The 22095-nt window shown below is 40.6% G+C and overlaps 1 protein-coding gene across 4 annotated transcripts in view; it reads left to right on the top strand.

The window, feature by feature from the left end:
- tsnare1 (T-SNARE Domain Containing 1) overlaps positions 1-22095 on the top strand; it is a 242069-nt gene that overhangs the window by 147179 nt on the left and 72795 nt on the right. For all 4 annotated transcript variants that reach the window (XM_063487893.1, XM_063487894.1, XM_063487895.1 and 1 more), the window contains exon 9: positions 9058-9130. In XM_063487893.1, coding sequence (XP_063343963.1) covers positions 9058-9130 — 73 coding nt within the window. The remainder of the gene's footprint in view (positions 1-9057; positions 9131-22095) is intronic.

Raw genomic sequence — 22095 nt, 5'->3', positions numbered from 1 at the left:
AAAAAAATCACATTTTGCATGGTTGGACCTTAACAAGGTTCCAAGTTCAGCTTCAACATGCAACAAGAAGAAATGGGAGTGAGATTGAACATTTTTTGAGCATGCAATTTATTGAAAACAATGCCTAAACTGAAACAGGCTGTTTTACAGCGAGCCAGCCATTTTGATCAATACAGATCTTATACAGTCAAAACAAGCCACTATCAACAAAAATGCATTTGCACTGGATGAACTGGGTAATGAACAGATCCAAAACAGATCCAGAAATGATAGGATCCAAAATGTATCTGGGTTAGTATCTGCACAGAAATGTGCACCACGCACATTTAGACTGACTGGCATTCCTCTGAAAAATCGACTTTAATCATTAGCTAACACACGTATTAGCTAGCTAATGCTACCAAGCTTGTGTTTGTTACGCATGCCTTGCAGATGCAGTTTGTACAAATGTATAATTCCTGAAATAAATGCAAACACACTTGATAAAACTAGCTTGTCAGGCTATAACCCCAGAGTAAACACAGGCAGCTTTCTCTTTTTAATTCATCCAATCTGGCACAAAAGTGTTGAAATTTCTTTAAAATTTTACATGCAATGGAACAGTGCACATGTGGATTGTTGATATTTAATACAAATATCTGAAATTATTACTAAACTGAGGTAATTTAGATTGTGGAATCATATCATCCGTGTTGTAGTAATGTTAATCTAGTATGCTTTAAAAGTGCCTGCATTGTCCCCCAGTCATTCCAGGAATATTTCCTCTTATATATCTGTATTTGTTCTTTCAGGATTCTAAGCAGAGGACCAACATTACACACAGCACTGATGAAGTCTTTACTGTCCTACATTTAGCAGCCCTTTTTTTTTTAGATACACATGTTAAACTGCTAATTGATATAAATACTCCAAAATACAGAATAGCTCCTGTGAACCTCCCACATTTTGCCTCTTGTCCCAATTTCTTGAGAACCAAATTACATGTCAGATATAACATCTCAAATGTAAAAATTTATAACATAAGTTTTTTTGTTTTGCTTTTGTTGATACATGCCTATTATAATTGTTAAACATATTTATTCAACATAAACACAAAGAACAGTAATTATCGACAGGAAATTATGTCCCACCCCATATGGAAAAGAAATAGAAAAAACTTATAAAAGACTTGCATTAGATGTGGCCTACTTCATATAGTGAATCATAGAAGGCTTATATGATTTACTCATGAAAGTGGCCACTTTCTCATTACTTTCATATATTGTTTTAGTAAGTATCCAAAACATACAAGTTTCATTTATATAATTTTTCAAGGGATCTTATATCTGTTTTCACTCTTGTATGCTTTTCATACAAGTTTCACACAAGACAGATACAAACTTTATAAGATTTATATATATCTTTTCCATATGGGACGACATATATGCAACACTGAAACACATTTAGTCTGGAATAGGAACAGACAAAAGTGAGTGACATGACAAGGATGTGACATAATCAACTACCACTACTCTAATTTTAACCATGTTACTATATCATTTTTGATGAAATAATCATAAATCTAAATAATTGCTCACAAGCGTCTAATCTGTTGCCTTTGTGAATAGTTTAAGAATAGTGTATATGAGCAAAGACTTGAAAATATATACTGAAATTACTATATAGCATCTGACTATTGAAGAGTTAAGGTACTGTAGATTTTGAAAGTTGCGTAAATTAACATGTTAACTCTTAACTGAAATTGAATGAGTATTCAGTATGAGGACTTATTTTTCAAGAATTTATTAAAGATATATTTTTTTAAATCTATGTTTTGGGGTTCTTGAGTACTGGTGACAGGATTGTGCCAAGCATAGCACACAAAACCTAAAATATGTCACAAGGCTCATCTAAACTGATTTCTCAAATATGACAATGAGTTCATTGTAATCAAACACTCCAGGGGAGCAACTTTGTGAAGTGGTGATGATTTGCCTCATGTATATGAGGCCAGAAAAAAAGCAAGATGTACCTAATAAAGTGTCTCTGAGTTTGTATAGTAAACAAACTGTTATTGTTACTGTTGTGAACCCTCACATCTAACATAGCTAAAGTTTCAAATAATAAGAAGTGATGCTTCTTCTAAGCCTCCACACCGAAGCACACAATCACTGCGTAGAAGACGATAAAGACACAATTCAGGTGAATTGAGGTAATATACTGGAGAAGTCTACAGGTTTCACATTAGATATGTAAAACCAAAAAATCATAAAAGCTACATTAGGAATCAGGGCACTTCTCAGGGCCACACGACTTCTCCTGATGTAGTGAGGGTGGAGGTAAAGAGGTCCATCTTTCTCAGCATGGAACGCTCATTTGCTGATGTTAAGGAAACAAGACTTGTTTGAACCATCTTTTCTCTGTGTTGATAGGATAACTCGTCAGTAACCATCTGAATGCAAGTACTCCTCCCTCTCACTGTATGTATCTACAGCATCTAAATTAATGTTGTTGGAACACTTACCTCTGTTATTGTTCTCTTTGAGACTTAATCTGATAAGATGTCTGGATTTTTACATTAAAATGCTTTGTTGCTTTATCTGAGTTCATTAAGGCCTCAGACTTATCTATCTACAGGGCTGATTGGGAGCGTGAAGTCACACCAAACTGCTCAGCTTGTGAATTGTGAGTTGGTCAGCGAGAACAAAAGGAATCAGAAATGACAAGCGTTGACAGAGAACAATGACTAATGTGCCTGCGGAGAGTAGATACGTCATCAAATGCTGCCAAATCACAACTGACATGACAGAGTCTGCTGATGTGCTCCGTAAACCAGACTACACCTGACAAAATGCAACTGACACTCTAAAACATAATAATGTAACACTGGTCTGATTGGCTCGTAGTGCTGCCATGAAAATAAGAAAATAAATTTTCTGTGGCCATCTTACAACATTAGTTTGAATAAAAAATAACAGAAGTTATTGAAGCTTTTAATAAGAATACATTTTCATGGTTACATGTTTTGGAAGAATAAATTAAAATAGTGCCTTTGACAGCGTTAGACAACATATAAAAGCTAGATGTAGCCGATCATTGTCTTTGGACAGGACATTTTAAGGCCTCAACATTAGCATTTTGGTTACTGCCATGATGTTTTTTAGACGTAAGACTTGACCGTAACAAAATGGTGTTATCAAGTTTAAGTCACAGTCTATGTCCAAGAATTGTATAGCTGCAATGCACAAACGCAGGTGTAGCCCAGCTAGGAAAAAAGAGCAGTGGAAAGTAGTTTTTTTGGTGTATGATGTAAACAATTTAGTAATTTCTTTCTTTTTTTGTTCAAAGGAAGATGTGGACAAATAAGATTATCTGTTGTCGTTTAACTTGGCCAATCAGCATTGAGCTCCCAGCAACCCTTGCTGTTGACCTTGATCACATGACTTTCTTGTAGTTGCCATTTCGTTCTTGTTCATACAATGCCATGTGCCAGAGAAACTAATGTTCCCCAAGTCGAATTGCTAGGAGTTGCAAGTGAATCTGCTGCAGTTTTTTTTGGTCGGTCAGAGTTTCACCCTGTCATCGGTCAGGTTTTTTTTGTTATCTGGTAAAAGGATGACTCGACAGACGGACCCAGTCTGAAGCAAGCCCTCATTTTGGAGCAGCGATTCCACAGTTCCAGTTAACTGGATGGCGAGCCAACCCAAAAGTGAACAGGATTTGCTGAGGTTTTATTGAAGCCAAAGTTTCGTTCCCATTGAAGCTTCAGATACCTGCAGGACTACGAACTTTCTTCCTTCATCGGAGTGTGGTAGCACAAACGTTAAACAAACTGAACGGGCCCCAACGATCCATCATTGGATCATCACCAGACATTATTCACTCATACATTTGACTCAGAGAAAGCTATATGCGCGCACTTTTATTTAGTTTGTTATTTTGGGGGGAAATATTTTGTATTTTATTTTATTGCTTTCATTACATTTGTTGCAGCTGCTGTGTGTCAAATATAACAAATTTGTGAACAGTCTACTGTGGTGTGGTCTCTCCTTATTGGTGTTTATACCTTGGGCTCCTGTCGATCCTAGATTTTCTGATACTGGCTAGTAGGAGTTCGGTCATTCTTAATAATAATTCGTAAGTTGGGTTACACAGGCACCTGCTGCTTCTGTGCCAGACTCTTAAATTGTAATGGGACAGTGGGCATTTTAACACAGGAGTCTTTGGAGAATGACTCTTTTTTTGGGGGGGTGGCCATCAGAGGAACGGCAGTTTATGGCACGAAATAGTAGACTTCTTTATTCATAATTTTGGGTTGGTGTTAAGTAAAAACTCATGAAATACTACAATCAAATACTAGTAACAGGGTAAAATCAGAGGGGTGACATAATAATTAAAAAAAAGAAAATGATAGAAATGAAAAAGCAACACCTCCTTTTCTGTCCATTCATTTCTTTTTCAACAACAGAAAGAAACAAGAATCCCAGTACAGTCAGACTGACATTGTTGGTGTTGATAAAATGTTTTGCCTGTTGATAATGTATGAAACATCCAGTGGTCCTCTGGTTAAACAGTAATTGAGAAAAAGTCCATAATGGCTATATCATTAACATTCATAGTAGTGAGATTATGTTCTTCAACTTTAACCAAGTTCAGTAAAAAATTCAACAAAGTTAAAGTCACAGAATGTTGATCTCTTTTTCCTTGTTACCCTGACAGAAAAAAAAAGGAATATATGCAATGTAAACAGATTTCTTCAAAACACATTTGCCTGGTTGGCTGTGAGGTTGGAATTAAACATTATTTAGGGGGTAGGAATAGCTTCTCAGTGAAATTCAAGCTGGTTTATTTGAATATACAACCACGTTCTATACTCAAGTTATAGGTGTTCATTTGTTTTCTTCATATTTAGCACTACTTTGACAGCGCTGCATTTGAAAGTGTTGGATTTTAAAGCCTTGCATCACATTTTAACCAGGATCCAGAACAATGCATTTTGCATAATGCAAGCAAAGGCTTTAGGGTTATTTTCACAGACTGGACAGAGGTGTAAAATTGGTCAGTTCTCCCACTAAAAGTCAAATTTTGTTCTTCCTTGAAGAATATTAATTTGTTGTAAAATACTAAGTATAGTATAGAACACTTATAATCACGTACAGAACTATAATCAACTGCTCTTAACCAGTCCAATAACGTTACGAATGAACTTATCTGTCACCAAGAGTACTGATCCTTAACACAGTGTTAGGTGTTGTAATTTACACTAACAGAAATGTCACAAATAATTCCTAATAGTTGGGCCAACCTGAGACCTTTCAAGAACCATGTTATAACTTAAATGTAGTGACATAAGTAGATAACATATGGCAACGTGTCCTCACAGTAGTTCGATTGCATTCAGATCACGTTCAGATTCTAGTGGAGGCGCCACTTTGGCTTGGGAATGTACTGAGAGACCCCTTTCTCAGCGAGGTCTCGCTCTGATTGCTACACTCACATTTGGCCAAAAGAAGCAAACTAAGTGGGAGAGAGCACTTCAGAGTTCCAAGTAACTTCTCTGAGCAAAAAAGGTGTGAAAACGCCTTAAATCTCCCAGACGCCTCTTCAGGGGTCGTGTCATCTATCGGCACACCCCCTCCTCATAGCTGACTTGCATGCCTAATCGGTTCTTATTACTGATGCTGGTTCGCCTTTAAAAGGCTGACATGAGCACTCTGCTGTGCCATACTTCCCTCTGCAGGCACTAGAGGAAACCTCTCATAACAGCCCTGCAGTGAAAGATGGAAAGACATATTTGTGTGACAGTGCTAGCCGCTGCAAACTGCAGTCTGCGTGAAACTCTTCCTGGGAGAATCAAACCTTATCTAGCTACTTTGCTGTCATATATTGGACTATAAATTACCTTCATCTTGATAATACCTTGAAAGAATCAAACTGTGAAGAGCAATTAAATACAAAACAGAAACAGACTAGAATAATCACACAAGAGACCAACTCTGATGCTGATTTCTGTGTGGATAAATAGAACAATATCTTGGTAACACAAGCATGAAAGTATAGAAAAAGAAGAGTCCCTTTTTCCGTCCTCTATCAGATGATCTGCAAGTTGCAAAGCTGTGGATTGAGCTGCAATCTCTCTCACAAGTGTTCATATCAGCTGCTATCAGAAACATCTTTATGACTGGAGAAATGCGAGGCATGCAGTTCTAATGACTGAGGTGTCAATCAGATGCTGCCGGCAGGCTTGTTGTGACTATTTTATCTTGGCCTCAAGTTTAATTGTGTTTTTGCTGCCTTGGCAGTGGCCCAAGTGTCAGATGAAACTGATGTCTGAATTGCGGTCTGACATTTTAGTTGCATGAGAATATACAGACCCTCAGAGCCTTTCGTTTATTCAAGTATGTTCTTTTTATCAGTCATACACAATAACAAGAGCAGCAGGATTGACAGACAGTGTCAGAGGACCAGCAGAGGTGAGCTCTGGAACTGAGGATTAGTCTGATTCTTTGGCTATCATCATAAAGAATTGTGGCATGTAGCAAAAGTTCAGTGACATTTTATTGATCCCTATACAGCAAGCTCGGTTTTTGCATGTGCGCTACAGTGGGAGGTGAGGTCAGGGTGAGCTGTAGAGCACTGCCCCATGGAGCTGGTGCAAATTTAGAGTGAATTACTCAAAAACTGGTGTCCTTTCAGTTTTCCTTGACTTTGATGAATAACATTGTGTACAGACGGAAAATGTGTCATAGAAAGAAAATTCAGCTGAACCGGCACAAATGCTAATGCACTAGGGCTCTCTAAGATGTCATTATAGAAGAGCAAACAGGATAAAATGCCCTTTAAGGTGCCCACACAAAGGAGAAAACATACATGGTTGTCTTAGGTCTGGGTCAGTCAGAAATGGAGGGCTCTGTAGAAAGCCCCTATATATGATGGAATGCAGTGTCCTCGTAGGTGCACTTAGTGGAAAAAAATATCTCCATAACCTCTGAAAAGTAAGAAAGCACGATGATGTGCATTTAAATGAAGAGCTTTGTTATAACTGGATGAGGTGGACGTTTGGATGCTTAAGTAACTTCATTTTAACCATCTAAACTTTTCACAAGCCCTCTGAGGGCTTAAACTTCCACCAAGGCAGATCGCTCTCTGGGCAGTATTTACTTTAATGGGAACAGACGTTTTGTCATTTTTTGACCAATTAATCATTAAGCTGACCTTGAAGACCAAGTTTAAAGGGATCGTTGACATGACCCCACTCAACACCCCTACAAAGTTTATTAGAATTCATTCAAAACTTGTCGAGTCATCGTGTTTATAGACAGAATAACACAAATACAAAGGCTGAGTTGTTAAACTGTTGTAGTTTTCAAGCTTTTCGAGTGAGTTATCTCATAGTTCTCTCAATGTATATTTTGCTTTTGGATCAAATACACTGAACTTTAAGCCAAATAGTGTATTATCATTTTTATTTTGTCAAGATTACAGGTGTCAAAGAATACTTCGGTTCCCTGCTCCTTCAGGTCTACACAGGAGCTAAAGCAGAACTCAAAGAAACACTGATATACTCTGCTTGTATGATAAGAAACCCCCCTGTAGTAAACCTGAAACTGAAAACATAATAGTCAATTCCACAGGCCTGGTTCCTAGCCTGATGCCAGTATCCAGTGGCTTCTGGATTGCTCATGAGTAGAATTTGAAGCCCATGAAATATGGAAAAGGGCACAGTGTTGGCTCCAAGCCTGGCCACCCACTCAGCCCTCAGGCAGGGGTCCACTGCACCCACCCACCCACGGTCGCCCCAACCCACCTGGGTGTGTACGTGTGTGTGTGTGTCCCTGTCTGTCTATGCCTATTCGCAACACAGTGTTTGCTAAATTGGTTACACACTGTTCTGTCATTATGATAAAATGAGCCCTGATTGCCCAGTGCTTTGCCAGGTAAAATAAATTTATTATTCTATTACAGGGTGATGGACAGGGTTGCCTCAAGATAAATGCAAAAAGTCTTTAGCATCACAAGCTTTGCCAGAGGCCATTTTTTCTCCATTCAAATGGTTTTTGCCAAGTGGCAGGATGGCTGCCAGTTTCCACAGCAAACTCCGCCACCTGTGATGGATGGCCCAGTGGGTTAGGCTACACAAACGCAGCTGTGATTGCACGGTGCCATAATGGAGGAAAAGGGGGGACCTGCGAGCATGAGATAGACAGAGGTTTTATAAGCTTTCATATTGCTTTGAGCTGAAACATTGAGAGCAGATTCAAAGCTCTGAGACTGTGGAGAATTAGCTGCGGTCAACCATAGCTGCACCAGTTCGCTCTGTGCCTTGACAGTGGAATAATTGAACAAAAACTTTAAACTGCGTTTTTTTTTTTTTTACTTTTGGACAAGCCAAGCACAAAACATTTAGGATTAGACACAAATCCACTGTCAATTAAAGGGACAGGGAAATTGAATTAGAATTGCATTTTCTATAGAAATCCTTCATAGCTGCACAACTATGAGCAAAACATTTAAGAATGACAAAAAGCCACTACAGTTTCCTTCGATTTTTTTGTTGACATAATATCAGTCAAAACTGGCTTCAATTGATCTCTGTCCATCTGAAACCATGAACCATCCTTTCTACTACTACTTTGATCGATCAGGATTGATCAGGGTGATAAAGAATATGCAAATCCCACCTTTGCACTTTAGAGTCTTTTTTTATTAGATAAAAATAAAAAATAAAAAAAATGTAGTGAAATGAAATAATGTTATGTTATTCTGTTACCTTACACATTCTGTTTCTGTAATTAAGCCTGACTGCCTGCTCACATATGCAAGATGACTTTGTGCATTATTCAATATTGATAATACTTTGCATTTAGTTTAACCTCAAGTAATAAAGATGATAACATCTAATAAGACCAAACAGTGTAAATATGGAAAGTAATATTATTAATAAATAAATAAATAAATAATAACCTTACTTTTCAAGCTATAATCTTTAGTTTTCCTATGTGTAAAATAGCACATTGTCTCTCATGGACTGATATGTACGGAGGACTAACATGAGCATTCACTGTGATTTCTCCATAGAGAGACATGCTGGATGTCAGTCAAATCATGAAGGATCTGGCCAGCATGGTCCATGAACAAGGAGATGCAATAGGTAAGATGCTGCCCCATCTTGTTGTGTATGCCTTGAATTTTTACACTGCCGACTCTAATTTATTACAGATAACCTTTTGTGGGCTCATTTTAATATGATGTGCTTGACTAATGCCCTAAGCTTGAACGTTCTGCTGGGCAAAACAAACTTTTTAACCTCCACCTCCCTGCCACACTGACAAATTTTCTGATGAGAAGCAAAAAGATGTGGGTTTAAAAAAACACAACAGTGCAGAGTGTTTGAGAAAATCCATTTAGACACCCTGATATCTATAAACGGCTCTCCACTCCCTGCAGTGATGTAGACTTGGCAAAAAGAATGAAACTTAGCACACAGATATAGGGCAGATATAAAGGCTTTTCTGCTGGGTCACAAATGTGCCATCAGCTATGTCTGGCTCCGTCATGAGCATTCACTGCAGAATTAGCTTTTACTTGGTGTCAGCCATATGGGAAAAAGGGACATACCTGAAAAATGTAGGTGTGATTTTGGCTTTAGATCAAATCTAACTTGAAGTGAAAGGCAGATGACTTTCCAAATTAAGGTTACTGTGTTGAGCCGTGGTCAGTGTAGCATAGGGCTGGGTATCGTCACTGATTTCTATAGCTGGTTTAATTCTGATTCACTAGGTCTGGATTTGATTTGATTCAATTTGGACTCAGTCAGAAATATTATAATTGATAATTTATCAGTACATATCCATATTTTTATATTTTGTATAAAAACAAAGCTTGTGAGACTTCATCAGAGGTTTAAGCATCACAGCAGATGCCTTTGTGTCAAAGTAACTGAGGATAAAACACAGAAAAACATGAAGGAGATTTCTGGCCTGGCTTTTTATAGTGGATAAGCTTAAAAATATTCTGCAGTAGATCAAAAACTGAAGAAAACCATGAATCAACTCATGAACATTACCTGATGCTGCTGAAGGAAAGCAAAAAGTTACAGAGTAAACTTAAAGAGGTTTTATTAGAGACACAGCTAAGCGTTTTGAAATTTGGCATCATTTACAAAAATGTTAATTTCTTCTGTATTAAACAGAAGAAATTAGGCTTTCTTGTCAGAGGTCATTTTTTAAAAACAAAAAAGCAGTGGCTCACTGCTGAGTAATAAGCAAGCGAATAATGTAGAAAACAGAGATTTTTGATGGTAAACTGGTTTCACTGAGAGAGAGAGGGAGCTGTGCAGAAAGTGCGATTTTAATCGTGGTGGAAGCCAAACAGCCAAAGTAAGAGGGAATTTATTTCTGTGTTTTTCAACCATGAAGTGTAGTTTCATCTTCTTTTGCTGGTGGTTCAGTGAAGGCCCGACAGCATTAACCTCTACTTTCAACCCGCATAATGACGTGAAGAAATATTGTTTAAAATTATTGTTCAAAAAATGATTTCATATGAAGGCAATAGGCAGAGTGTTACAGGCATAGCCCTAAAGAATGTAGCCTCATGGGCAGTGTAGTCCAGTTGTAAGTACACTATTAAGACTCGACTGCACACTGTGTTCGTGTTTTCCTCCGAAACAATAAGTTCCGTTGGAGCAGCCTTTCAACGCCTCTCTCTGTCTCTCGCTAGCAAAGTTGACCCAGACAACAAAGTAAAGCTAGTTTTTGGCTACGAGCCCGACACGAACCCGACGTATTAGCCAGAGGGCCCTTTACTACAGTTCGGAGCCGCAGACCTGTTTTATATACGCACGGAATAGTTTTCTATGTCCACTCTACTGTTACTCGTTTTATATTAAGATTTAAAAATCTAGTTGTATGGCCAGTAACCTTCAGTAAAAGTAATAAATCACACAGCAATAGTACATTCATGTAGTTGTAAAAAGTTTGATAATATATTAAGTAATCCAAAGTATTCAGAATACGTTACTCTCATTGAGTAACGTAACGGAATACGTTACAAAATACATTTTGGGGCATGTAATCTGTAATCTGTAGTGGAATACATTTTAAAAGTAACCTTCCCAACACTGTTTAATGGCTAGACTGAAGGCTTCTAAGAGGTCAGACCTCAAAAACACTTGGTGACAACTGGATCAGTTGAATCAAAGCAGGATTTGACAGACAAAAATTAGCACACCATCAAGTCTTGCACTAGTGATGGACAAGCAATTTTGTCTAAAGAATTTTTAAAATTTTTGTGTCTAAACAAGGTCATAGTCTCAGAGGATGCATAGCGTCTATAAAGACATACTTTGTAATGGAAAAAATTTATTTACTGATGAATCCTATTTTGTGGTTCGTGGTAGTAATGGAAGGGTGTTTGCAAGGAGACTGACTGAAGAGAGAAACCACACAACAATGTATCAAACCCACAGTAAAACACTGTGAAGAGATCTCAAGGCTTCATCTTGCACTCTGGTTCGTATCTCTGTGGAGAAGGATTCATATTCATAACTCAAAGATATGAAGAACCATTTCAACCCAAAGACCAAGGGCAGCTGTTTATTATGGACTTGTTAAACGTCACCACAAACCCACTGAAAATTTTGGGGTAACTTAAACAGTCAAAAAGATAAACATTCCTGATCTCAGGAAAAACACAATAGTGCTGACCATAACTATGGGTAGCTTTATTTAAACACACACATACACATACACACACACACACACACACACACACCTACACACACACACACACACACACACACACACACACACACACACACACACACACAGGATGATACTTCAGTGTCTCAAAATACTCGGGATTAGTTGCATTGCTTTATGGAGTAAAAGGTGTGGGTACGTAATGGGGTTGTGGGTGTGTGATGAAGTTTCCTAGGAAGAATGGGAAGCAATAACTTGTGCTAATTGCTACCTTTTTGTTACAGAGTGCCCTTTTGTTTGCTACCTTCAATCAGGCTAATGTAGATACCCTTTAAATACCCTTTAGAGTCAGGATGACTAAAACTGGCTTATCCTAACTGCAAGAATGGATAATAAAATGTTTTTGTTTTTGTTTTCTTCATTGTTTGCTCTTTTCTCCAATGTACTAGTCTTAAGTAGGCTGGCTAAAATGTAGAGATATAAATGATGCGACAAATTCAAAACTGTTTTTAAGGGTAATTTTTCTCTGTTTTGTCATTATTTTATTATCTGTGAACTTTGCAAAATAAGCAAGAAAGCTGATCCCACTAAAGGTGGAAACAACAAACTTCACCACTTGAGGATTAAACTGCCATTTCATACAGCAGGAATGTAAGGTGGATATACTAGCAGCTAGTGATGTGTAACCCAAAGTAAACAAATGACTCAACCAGCTTCTCTGGAGGATTCACTGGCGCTCCATTTGACAGGGAGACCAGGGTAGATGAAAATTATTGATGTGGGTACATAGTGGTAAAATGAGGGCTTCAAGCAACTTGTTAAAAAATGCTGAGCCAAAATGCAAGGTCCTGAGTAGAAAATATTTATCAATTCATGTTTTAGTATGTTACATTATTACACAAATGAACCCCACCATCAGGAAAATGAACCATAATTTGATTTAAACGGACTAAACACCACAGGTGTGAAAACACCTGTGAGAGGTTTAGTGTTACACACTCAATTTTTTGATATTTCATTGTAAAGCATCCTGGTACTTGTCGAGCTGTTCCTGTGGCTATTTGTCATGCAATTATGCACTCAAAACAGTGAGTATAAGTATTGTAATAGCCACAATTACTGTATACTGTATACACAACTGTAACTGTATACACAAAAGGAAAAAAATGCTAACATTAGCACCGTTCAACTAACTCTGTTAGCATGGTACTAACAGAGGCACAGGGTGATAATTTTTGTCTAGCTAAAAAAAGCAGGGAAAAAACCCCACACAACGTTTTTACTAGAAAAAATGAACAGCAAACACCTTAGAGTATCTTTTTGTAAGACCAGACTAATGAAGGTACTTTAGGACTTTATTTATCTGGGTGAGATTGTATAGGTTTTCTCATCCAAGAAGCTTCTTCGGTTCAACTGGTGGAGTCCAAAACAGTTGGAGGTAATAAACCGCTAGTGGCGGGTGTCATCTTGGAGCTGGCCCTAAGGGTCGTCAGCACAGTGTTGATCACGTTGTCACATGAGACATGACGAGGAGAGAAAACGTGGGTCATTCCCATCACTGGGCCCACAGGTGAAACCTCTGTGAGACAATGACCCACCCCACCATGATGTGAGGTATTATGGTCACCTGAGGCCAGATGTGAATGGGAGTTGAAACGCCTGAAATGGATCTCAGGACTCCACTGTTGGTGGGTGATAGCGGCTACAGTAGACGTCGATGGCGCCCTTTACTCGTATCTTAAATCATGTGTCTTCTCTGCCCAAAATATAAACACTGGCATCCTGGAAGGAGTGTCTTAATCTTAAAATGCAGGTGTAAAGCTGTTTTGTTTCCTGTTTGTAGAGAGGAGAGCTGTTTGTCCTATGTAGAGATCTAATCACTTCTCGCTGCACTGCACCGCATACACTGTGTTGTTTCGCTTGTGTTTGGGTGTTTTGTCCTTAGAGTGAACCAGTTCATTGGCTCACCCTCAGGAAACAAGGGAACAACCTCCACTAGGCATTTTAATACATGGGACCCTCCAACAGTTGGTCTACGACTGAAGAAGACTTTTGAATGAGGTGCAAAATGTCCAGAAGTCCAGTTGCCTTTTTTTCAAGCTGTTAAGACAACCATAACCCGGCTGACGGAGACCCTAGACCAGGTATGTCGAACTCCAGGCCTCAAGGGCCGGTGTCCTGCAGGTTTTAGATGTGTCCTTGATTGAACACAGCTGATTTAAATGGCTAAATGACCTCCTCAACATGTCTTGAAGTTCGCCAGAGGCCTGGTAATGAACTAATCATTTGATTCAGGTGTGTTCACCCAGGGTGAGATCTAAAACCTGCAGGACTGGAGGCCTGGAGTTCGACACCCCTGCCCTAGACAAACAACATCCTCAAACAATTTTTATAAACAGGTAAATAAGCTAGATACATACCAGATCTTTTTGTATAACACTGTAAACATGTTTAATTATGCTCTAAAATTTGCCGTTTTAATGTGGAAGTACTGCATTTTTTCACGCTGTACATTGGCGTCACTTTGTTGTCCTAGAAGAAGTCCAACATAACTAGTGTATAGAGGACAGCTGTAAAAGTACCATCAGTCACATTCTCCTCTTTCAAATGTTGACTGTACGTCAGCCCTCACTCAGATAAAGAATAAACTGAACACTTCCTTCTGTCACGTTTAGTACTTTTATCCTTTTGCAAATTCTGCCACATCTCAGGCTTGCTCTGCTTATGAATGAGGTACTGCATTTGCATGTGAAAGACTGTGGATGTAGTATTTTGGACATGGTAGAGGAACACAGTGTGATTCTACCTAAATGAGTGAAGGAAGAAATAGAAGAGAATACTGTGGAAGACTGCAGAGTTCAAAGGCATTATACCAAAGCAGACATCCTATCTGATCACCACAAGCCAGGCAATAATGGACCTGTCCCCATTAAAAGAGATGCACTGAAATTGCCCTGACCTGTTTTTTTTTCTTGGTGTAGTGGCAAATAGAAATAATATTTGATTGTGTTGTGGAGGCATTTGTGGAAAAAGCAGGTAGCACAAAGAAAAGAATTGGCTAAAAAAAGGAAGGATTAGCACTTTCACGGCCTATTCATGCGGGCTACTCTGGCACACTGCTCAAAAGAGCTTCAGTTTATACACATGAAAACAGTACTTTCTTTTTATATACAAGATCTGTGTTTGTTTGGTATTTCCAGAGCCTTTGTATGGTAAGAGTGCATCAGCGGGGATCCAGAATGTGTAGTTATCATATGGATTACATTCACAGTTCCCAGAAGTGCTTAATGAGCAATTAGAAGATGTGACTATAGAGAGAAGGAATTAAGTTTTTCAATAATTAGAAGTCAATAAGTGCATTGATTTGGATTTTTATAGCACAGCAAAGTGTATGAATTTACATCCTTTCATCCACCGGGGTTCTTCCCGGTGGATGAGAGGGTTTGTTCCCTGCGCCTTAGGGTTGGGGAACGGGTCCTGACTGTCATCTGCGCTTATGCGCTGAGTGGCAGTTCAGAGTACCCAGCCTTCTTAGAGTCCCTGGGTGGAGTGCTGGAGGGTGCTCCACCTGGAGACTCTGTTGTTCTACTGGGAGACTTCAATACGCATGTGGGTAACGACAGCGGGACCTGGGGGGGCGTGATTGGGAGGAACGGCCTCCCTGATCTGAACCCGAGTGGTGTTTTGTTATTGGACTTCTGTGCAAATCACAGTTTGGCCATAACGAACACCTCAAACATAAGAGTGTCCATAAGTGCACGTGGCACCAGGACGCTCTAGGCCGCAGGTCGATGATCGATTTTGTAATCGTATCACCAGACCTGCGACCATATGTTCTGGACACTCGGGTAAAGAGAGGGGATGAGCTGTCAACTGATCACCACCTGGTGGTGAGTTGGATCAGGTGGCGGGGGAGGACGCTGGACAGACCCGGTGCACCTAAACGCGTAGTGAGGGTGTGCTGGGAACGCCTAGCAGAGACCCCAGTCCGTGAGATCTTCAATGCACACCTCCGGCAGAGCTTCAACAGCATTCCGAGGGAGACTGGGGACATTGAGTCTGAATGGACCATGTTCAGCATCTCCATTGCTGAAGCTGCTGCATTGAGCTGCGGCCGCAAGGTGGTTGGTGCCTGTCGTGGTGGTAACCCCCGAACCAAATGGTGGACACCAGAGGTGAAGGGGGCCACCAGGCTGAAGAAGGAGTTCTATCGGACTTGCTTAGCCTGTGGGACTTCGGAGGCAGCTGACAGCTACCGACAGGCCAAGCGGAATGCGGCTCGGCCAGTGGCTGAAGCAAAAACTCGGGTGTGGGAGGAGTTCGGAGAGGCCATGGAAAAAGACTTTTGGACTGCCTCGAAGAGATTCTGGCAAACCGTCAGGCATCTCAGGAGGGGAAAGCGGTGCTCTACCTGCACTGTGTATAGTGCTGGCGGAGCGCTGCTGACTTCGACTTGAGGGCGCATGGGAGTTTACCCAACCAGTCTACATGTGTTTTGTGGACTTGGAGAAGGCATTCGACCGTGTCCCTCGGGGTGTCCTGTGGGAGGTGCTACCGGAGTATGGGGTGTCTGGCCCATTGCTACGGGCCATTCGATCCCTATACAACCATTGCAAGAGCTTGGTTCACATTGCCGGCGATAAGTCAGACTCGTTCACGGTGGGTGATGGGCACCGCCAGAGCAGTCCTTTCTCACCGATTCTGTTCATAATTTTTATGGACAGGATTTCTAGGCTCAGCCAAGTGGCGGAGGGCTTTCACTTCAGTGGCCTCAGAATCTCATCTCTGCCTTTCGCGGATGATGTGGTTCTGTTGGCTTCATCGGGTGATGGCCGAGTGTGAAGCAGCGGGAATGAGGATCAGCACCTCCAAATCTGAGGCTATGGTTCTCAGCCGGAAAAGGGTGGAGTGCCCACTCCGGGTCGGGGATGAGTCCCTGCCCCAAGTGGAGGAGTTCAAGTATCTTGGGGTCTTGTTCGCGAGTGATGGGAGAAGGGAGCCGGAGATCGACAGATGGATTGGTGCTGCGGCCGCAGTGATGCGGATGCTGCACTGGTCCGTCGTGGTGAAGAGAGAGCTGAGTGTAAAAGCGAAGCTCTCAATTTACCGGTCAGTCTACGTCCCTACCCTCACCTATGGCCACGAGCTGTGGGTAGTGACCGAAAGAACGAGATCGCGGATACAAGCGGCAGAAATGAGCTTCCTCAGAAGGGTGGCTGGCCTCTCCCTTAGAGATAGGGTGAGAAGTTCAGCCATCCGGGAGGGGCTCAGAGTAGAGCCGCTGCTCCTCCACATCGAAAGGAGCCAGCTGAGGTGGTTCTGGCATCTGACAAGGATGCCTCCTGGGCGCCTCCTGGGTGAGGTGTTCCGGGCATGTCCCACCGGGAGAAGGCCCCGGGGCACACCCAGGACACGCTGGAGAGATTATATCTCTCGGCTTGCCTGGGAATGCCTTGGTGTTCCCCCGGATAAGCTAGAGGAGGTGGGAGGTCTGGGCTTCTCTGCTTAGGCTGCTGCCCCCGCGACCCGGCCCCGGATAAAGCGGAAGAAGATGGATGGTCTAAGGAGCTTGGAAAGAAAAGAGTCTGGACGTTTCACCTCTCATAAGAGAAGCTTCTTTAGTTCTAAGGGTCAAATGGTGGAGAGTCCCAGATTTAAACCCAGTGGGAGTATCCCGCAAATAGAGGGACAAAAGGACCCCCTGATGATCCTCTACCTAATCACATGAGCCAAGGTGTGAAAACGGGTGTGGGTCACAATCAGCCAGGGTTTCGGGTGAGCTCATTGTGAAACCTGGCCCCACCCTATCATGTGATTTCCTGAGGTCAGATGGCCCAGGATGTGAGTGGGCATTAAGGCATCTGGGAAGGGATCTCAAAACTTAACTTAAAGAAGTCCAGATGCTTTTCTTTCCAAGCTCCTTAGACTACGATGACTTGGATGACTAAGAACCTTCACAGACAAGAAGATGGATGGATGGACGGATATATATATATAGATTAGTCTGAAAGTCTTAGCAAGCCTTATCTGTCTTCTTAGATATGTTGGTGTTATATATAATTAGATATTTTATATAATTTCTTTATATATGTATATAATTTCAGCACTGGTGGCATATTTTAAACTCATCCTATGTATTCAGTCTCATTTGAGTCTTCCATCTTCTCTGCTTTTCCCAGCAGTTGAGCTGCAAAAGAATACAAACAGTAATGGTCAACAGGAACGCAGAGCCTACCCACATAGCAAAATTGGTATGGCCCGGATCTGGTCCGCACAATGTGCTTAGACATGGCCCACATACCGCAAAGAATGACGGCCCTTTGGTGGCCCAGATCTGGTTTGCCAGAGGTGGCTCACACATGGGCCAGCACAAGGCCAGTTGCAGACACAGTGGTGGTCCTGTGCTGGCCCATGTGTGGAAGTAAGTTGTGTGCAGCCACGGGCCAGTTGTAGACACACTGCTGGCCCTGTGCTGGCCCAGAACAGTTTCAGCTCTGGCCCCAGATGTCAGCCTAATGTGTACCTTAATCAAGCCATGTAATGACAACATGTGCCGGAACATGCAAAACAGTGCAAAAGTAACATGGCGAAACACTGTTCAGGCAATGAATGGACTGACTCTTATATAGCGCTTTTTTAGTCTCCAGGATTACTCAAAGTGCTCTATACAACATGCCACATTCACCCAATCACACACTAACCTTCCGATCAGTAGGTGACCTGCTCTACCTCCTGAGCTACAGCCACCCACTGGCAAAGATGAGTAAACCCTCAATAGGTTTTGGATAAAGTGTACACTCACAAACCTGTCAAACCTGCATTTGAAACGTTGGCTACCATAGCAGTATAGTATTGAAACATGGCATTTGGGTCTTCTAACTAAAATAGGAAAATAGGAACATAAATAGTGCCATCATTGCCAGACATGGCCCACATCTGGTTGACATACACCCTGCCATGACACCAGTCAGTCAGAGGTGCCAGGTTGATGCCGGATCCAGGGAAGACCTGTTTTCTATGGGCCCAAACCACAATCGAGCCAGATATGGTATGCCATCACATAGACAGTGCCATCTATGCCAGGCCTGGCCCATATCTGGATGACATACGTCTTATCATGCCAGAAGTCAGCCAGCAGTGCCGGCTTGATACCAGATCCGGGCCAGACCTCCTTGCTATGTGGGTAGAAGCTATATTTATGAGTCTTCTCAAATATGCTCCGACTCTTTATCTATAGCCATATTACAAAATAGATAGTTGTTCCCCTGATTGTTATGCAAGTATCTTTTTTATCATAATAGCTCATACTCATAATTAAAAAGACCACACAACTACATGTCAATAAAGTTATATTTAGCCAGCAAGAAGTTCTGTTCTGAAGAACTTTTTTTGTTTGATCATAATGCACATTGTGTTTGCTTGCCTAATCTGCCATCAGCTAATATCCAAAACCTACTAATTCATTGCTGGATAACCTGCTAACATGTTTTAATACACAAGGTAATTTGATTCGTGTGTTTCGGATAATATACAGTCTTGTTTTTAAGAAACAACATTTTAGCCTTTACAAGTGCGTCTCAAACTTTTATTGTGCTATATCTCTGTGACTCAGCTAGTGTATGTTGCTAACGTCCAGGAACTGTTGAGACGCTCCATGATCCGCCATTGCTATAAATAAAAGAAAAAGAACAAAATGGTCCATTAGAGTGAATGAAGATAACACAACCATCCAGAGCCCCAGCTATTCCTGCAGTTTGTCCAGAGGGAAGGTTCTGGAACTCTCTCAAATATACTAAAAGAGTCTTCTCTTTGTGAGCATATGTGACAAGCTGAGCTGAGCAGGAATAAGGACATAGTAGTTTTTGGAAAAGTGAGGTTCATTTTACCCCGAAAAATGCAAAGAAATATATGAATAAATAAAAAGTCAAATGATAGTTTTAGGCTCTAAAAGGAGGTCAGATAAACAGAACTAAACACAAACTGTAATGATAACATTAGATACAGTACAATAATATGCTAATTACTCAAAAAGAACCAAAATGGATAAAAACAAACCAACATGAATGACTCTATCCTCTTCCTGAGAACCAGTCTATAGCCTCTGTAATAGACACTGTTTGTTATTTGAGATACCCTGCTAAGTCCTGATGTACTGAATAGAGGACATCCTGGGCTTTCCATTGATATCTCGTGTGTTTGGGTGGCCTCTTTTAGCTCCAAAGAAAGGAAATCACAAAAAAGTTCAATCTGAATATTTTTTTCTTTGGTTCTCAGGAGGATATCACAAACTGCTTTGTGCCACTGTATTATGTCCTGGAATGACAGTGCTTCTTAAAATTTTTTTTGAAATGATTAAAATTACCTATAGACATACAGTGAATGTGGGGCTTATGGGATCATCAGTGGTCCCTTGTCTTCAAGTTGCAGTTGCAGTTGCCTTCTATACCCTTTTGGTGAAATGGTGGATCACCTGAAAACCCATTTAAACACATTTAAACTCTGGTACCCACAAAATCTTACTTATTATCTTTAACTACTGGGTTTAGTTTAAGTTACCTCTTTAAAGCCAAATATTTCCCAATCATGGCAAAGAACATCCTCTGAGCAGAAGGGCAGAAAAAAACAGAATTAATTAGTGAGTCCATTAATCAGGCTTACTTCTTGAGCTGGTGAATCTAAGCATGTATTCCCCATCTTCTTTAACTCACCATTACAGAGTAAATGCTTTTAGTCAATCAGCACAATTCATTCACCCAACCACCTCCTCTCGTTAAGTTCAAAAGTTAATTCTCTACAAGCTCAACTGGTGCAGTAATTATCAGGGGCCACTGAAGCCTTAAACATAAGACACATCTTTGAGCTGGCTGCAACCTTTTTACTCTCACTACACCAAAACAATCAATAGTACTCTCACTGTTATCGGCCAGCTGTAAATATATGTGGGTAACTATGTGGTGATACCAAAGATTTTGAACCATCCACTTCATTAAACGCATCCGTCTCATCCCATTAATGTCTGTGTATTGACAAGCTTAAAAGAGGAGGTCTTGCTGCTGTAGCAGTGTTAACTGTTAGACCAGTAGCTCCTGGTACCGCTTGATATGTGTCAAGAGTAACAATGAAGAGTCACTTCTTTAACACTGCTCCCACAGGTGGCAAAATATTCCAACCATTGGTCTTTTCATATTACGCAGAAGCATTAAAATTCTAACTTTCTTTTTTTATGTTTATAAATGTAAATGTATATTCATGGATCAAATATAGAATATTACTCCGGTGCAAACTGTTATTACAGATGAATCAGCAAGGTTGCATTTAGTGTTCTTTCTGTCATTTATTTGAATGTTTTTTTTTAAATGTAACATCATCTGCGTATGCCAGTGATGACAATGGGAAGTAACTACTAAATCTGTGTTAATATTATATATTTGCTATATTTGCTCATATTCCTTTTTTGTTAATTTCAGGGCACATATTTCAAGTGCTATGACCGCAATTCCTTTCAGTGGTAATACCTTGAAGCCTCTGTTAATGTACTGTACGAGAATTAATCATAGTTAAAATAACAGAAAATAAACTTTTTTTAAAGTCGGATTCCTAATAGAAAGATTTAATACTGTAAATCGGAAGGGGGGTCGGATGCAGACGGGCAAAATCACAAATTTACTTAATAATCTTGAAATGAAAGGCCAAGAAGAGCATCATTAATGTGTTACTTATGAATATATCTGAATCACCACAAGATTTGAAACATTTGTTTTGATAATTTTTCAGTTAGATAAGCAGTGTAGGGCTGCAGTGGTTAAAAACAGGAGTGCATAAGGCCTCAGCTACCTATGAACTGTGTCTTGGTCTTGTTTCTGTCTCTTTTCCTGCTTCTGTCCTTTGCACCATCTTGACTTTCTCAATATTTCTGTCTCCACACACAGAAAGGTACAACAGTAGTACCCATTAGGCTATTGTTCCAGTGACTTGCGGATGTGGTGTAAACACAAGTTATATGAGATTATAGGAGGTTTAACGAGGCCACACCTCGAGGCCAACGTCAAAAGCTTTACGAACTGCTGACTTTGTGAACTTTATTTTGACAGATTACTGTAACATGTCTTCCCATTGAACATTTATTGATGCTGTAGTGTAAGAAAGCAGCTCCTGCAGGGTATACTGACTACCTGCTAACTTCACCACGAGTAATTGTTTTAAGTCCTGCTTAGCACATGCGGGTTGATAGCAGCTGCATATTAACAGGCTTCAGCCATCGTGATATTCACATGAAATGTTTAAATCGAAAAGAATCTCACACAGTTTGCTAAAAAAAGAGTAGGCTTTACCTCTAAACCAGGGGTGGGCAATCTCAGTCCACGAGGGCCGGTGTCCCTGCAGGTTTTAGATGTGTCCTTGAACCAACACAGCTGAT

This window comes from Pelmatolapia mariae, linkage group LG10_11 (genome assembly GCF_036321145.2).
Source record: "Pelmatolapia mariae isolate MD_Pm_ZW linkage group LG10_11, Pm_UMD_F_2, whole genome shotgun sequence".
In the NCBI taxonomy this organism is placed as follows: Eukaryota; Metazoa; Chordata; class Actinopteri; order Cichliformes; family Cichlidae; genus Pelmatolapia; species Pelmatolapia mariae.
The sequence above is the reverse complement of the archived record's forward strand: the minus strand, read 5'-3'. Positions and strand labels throughout refer to the sequence as shown.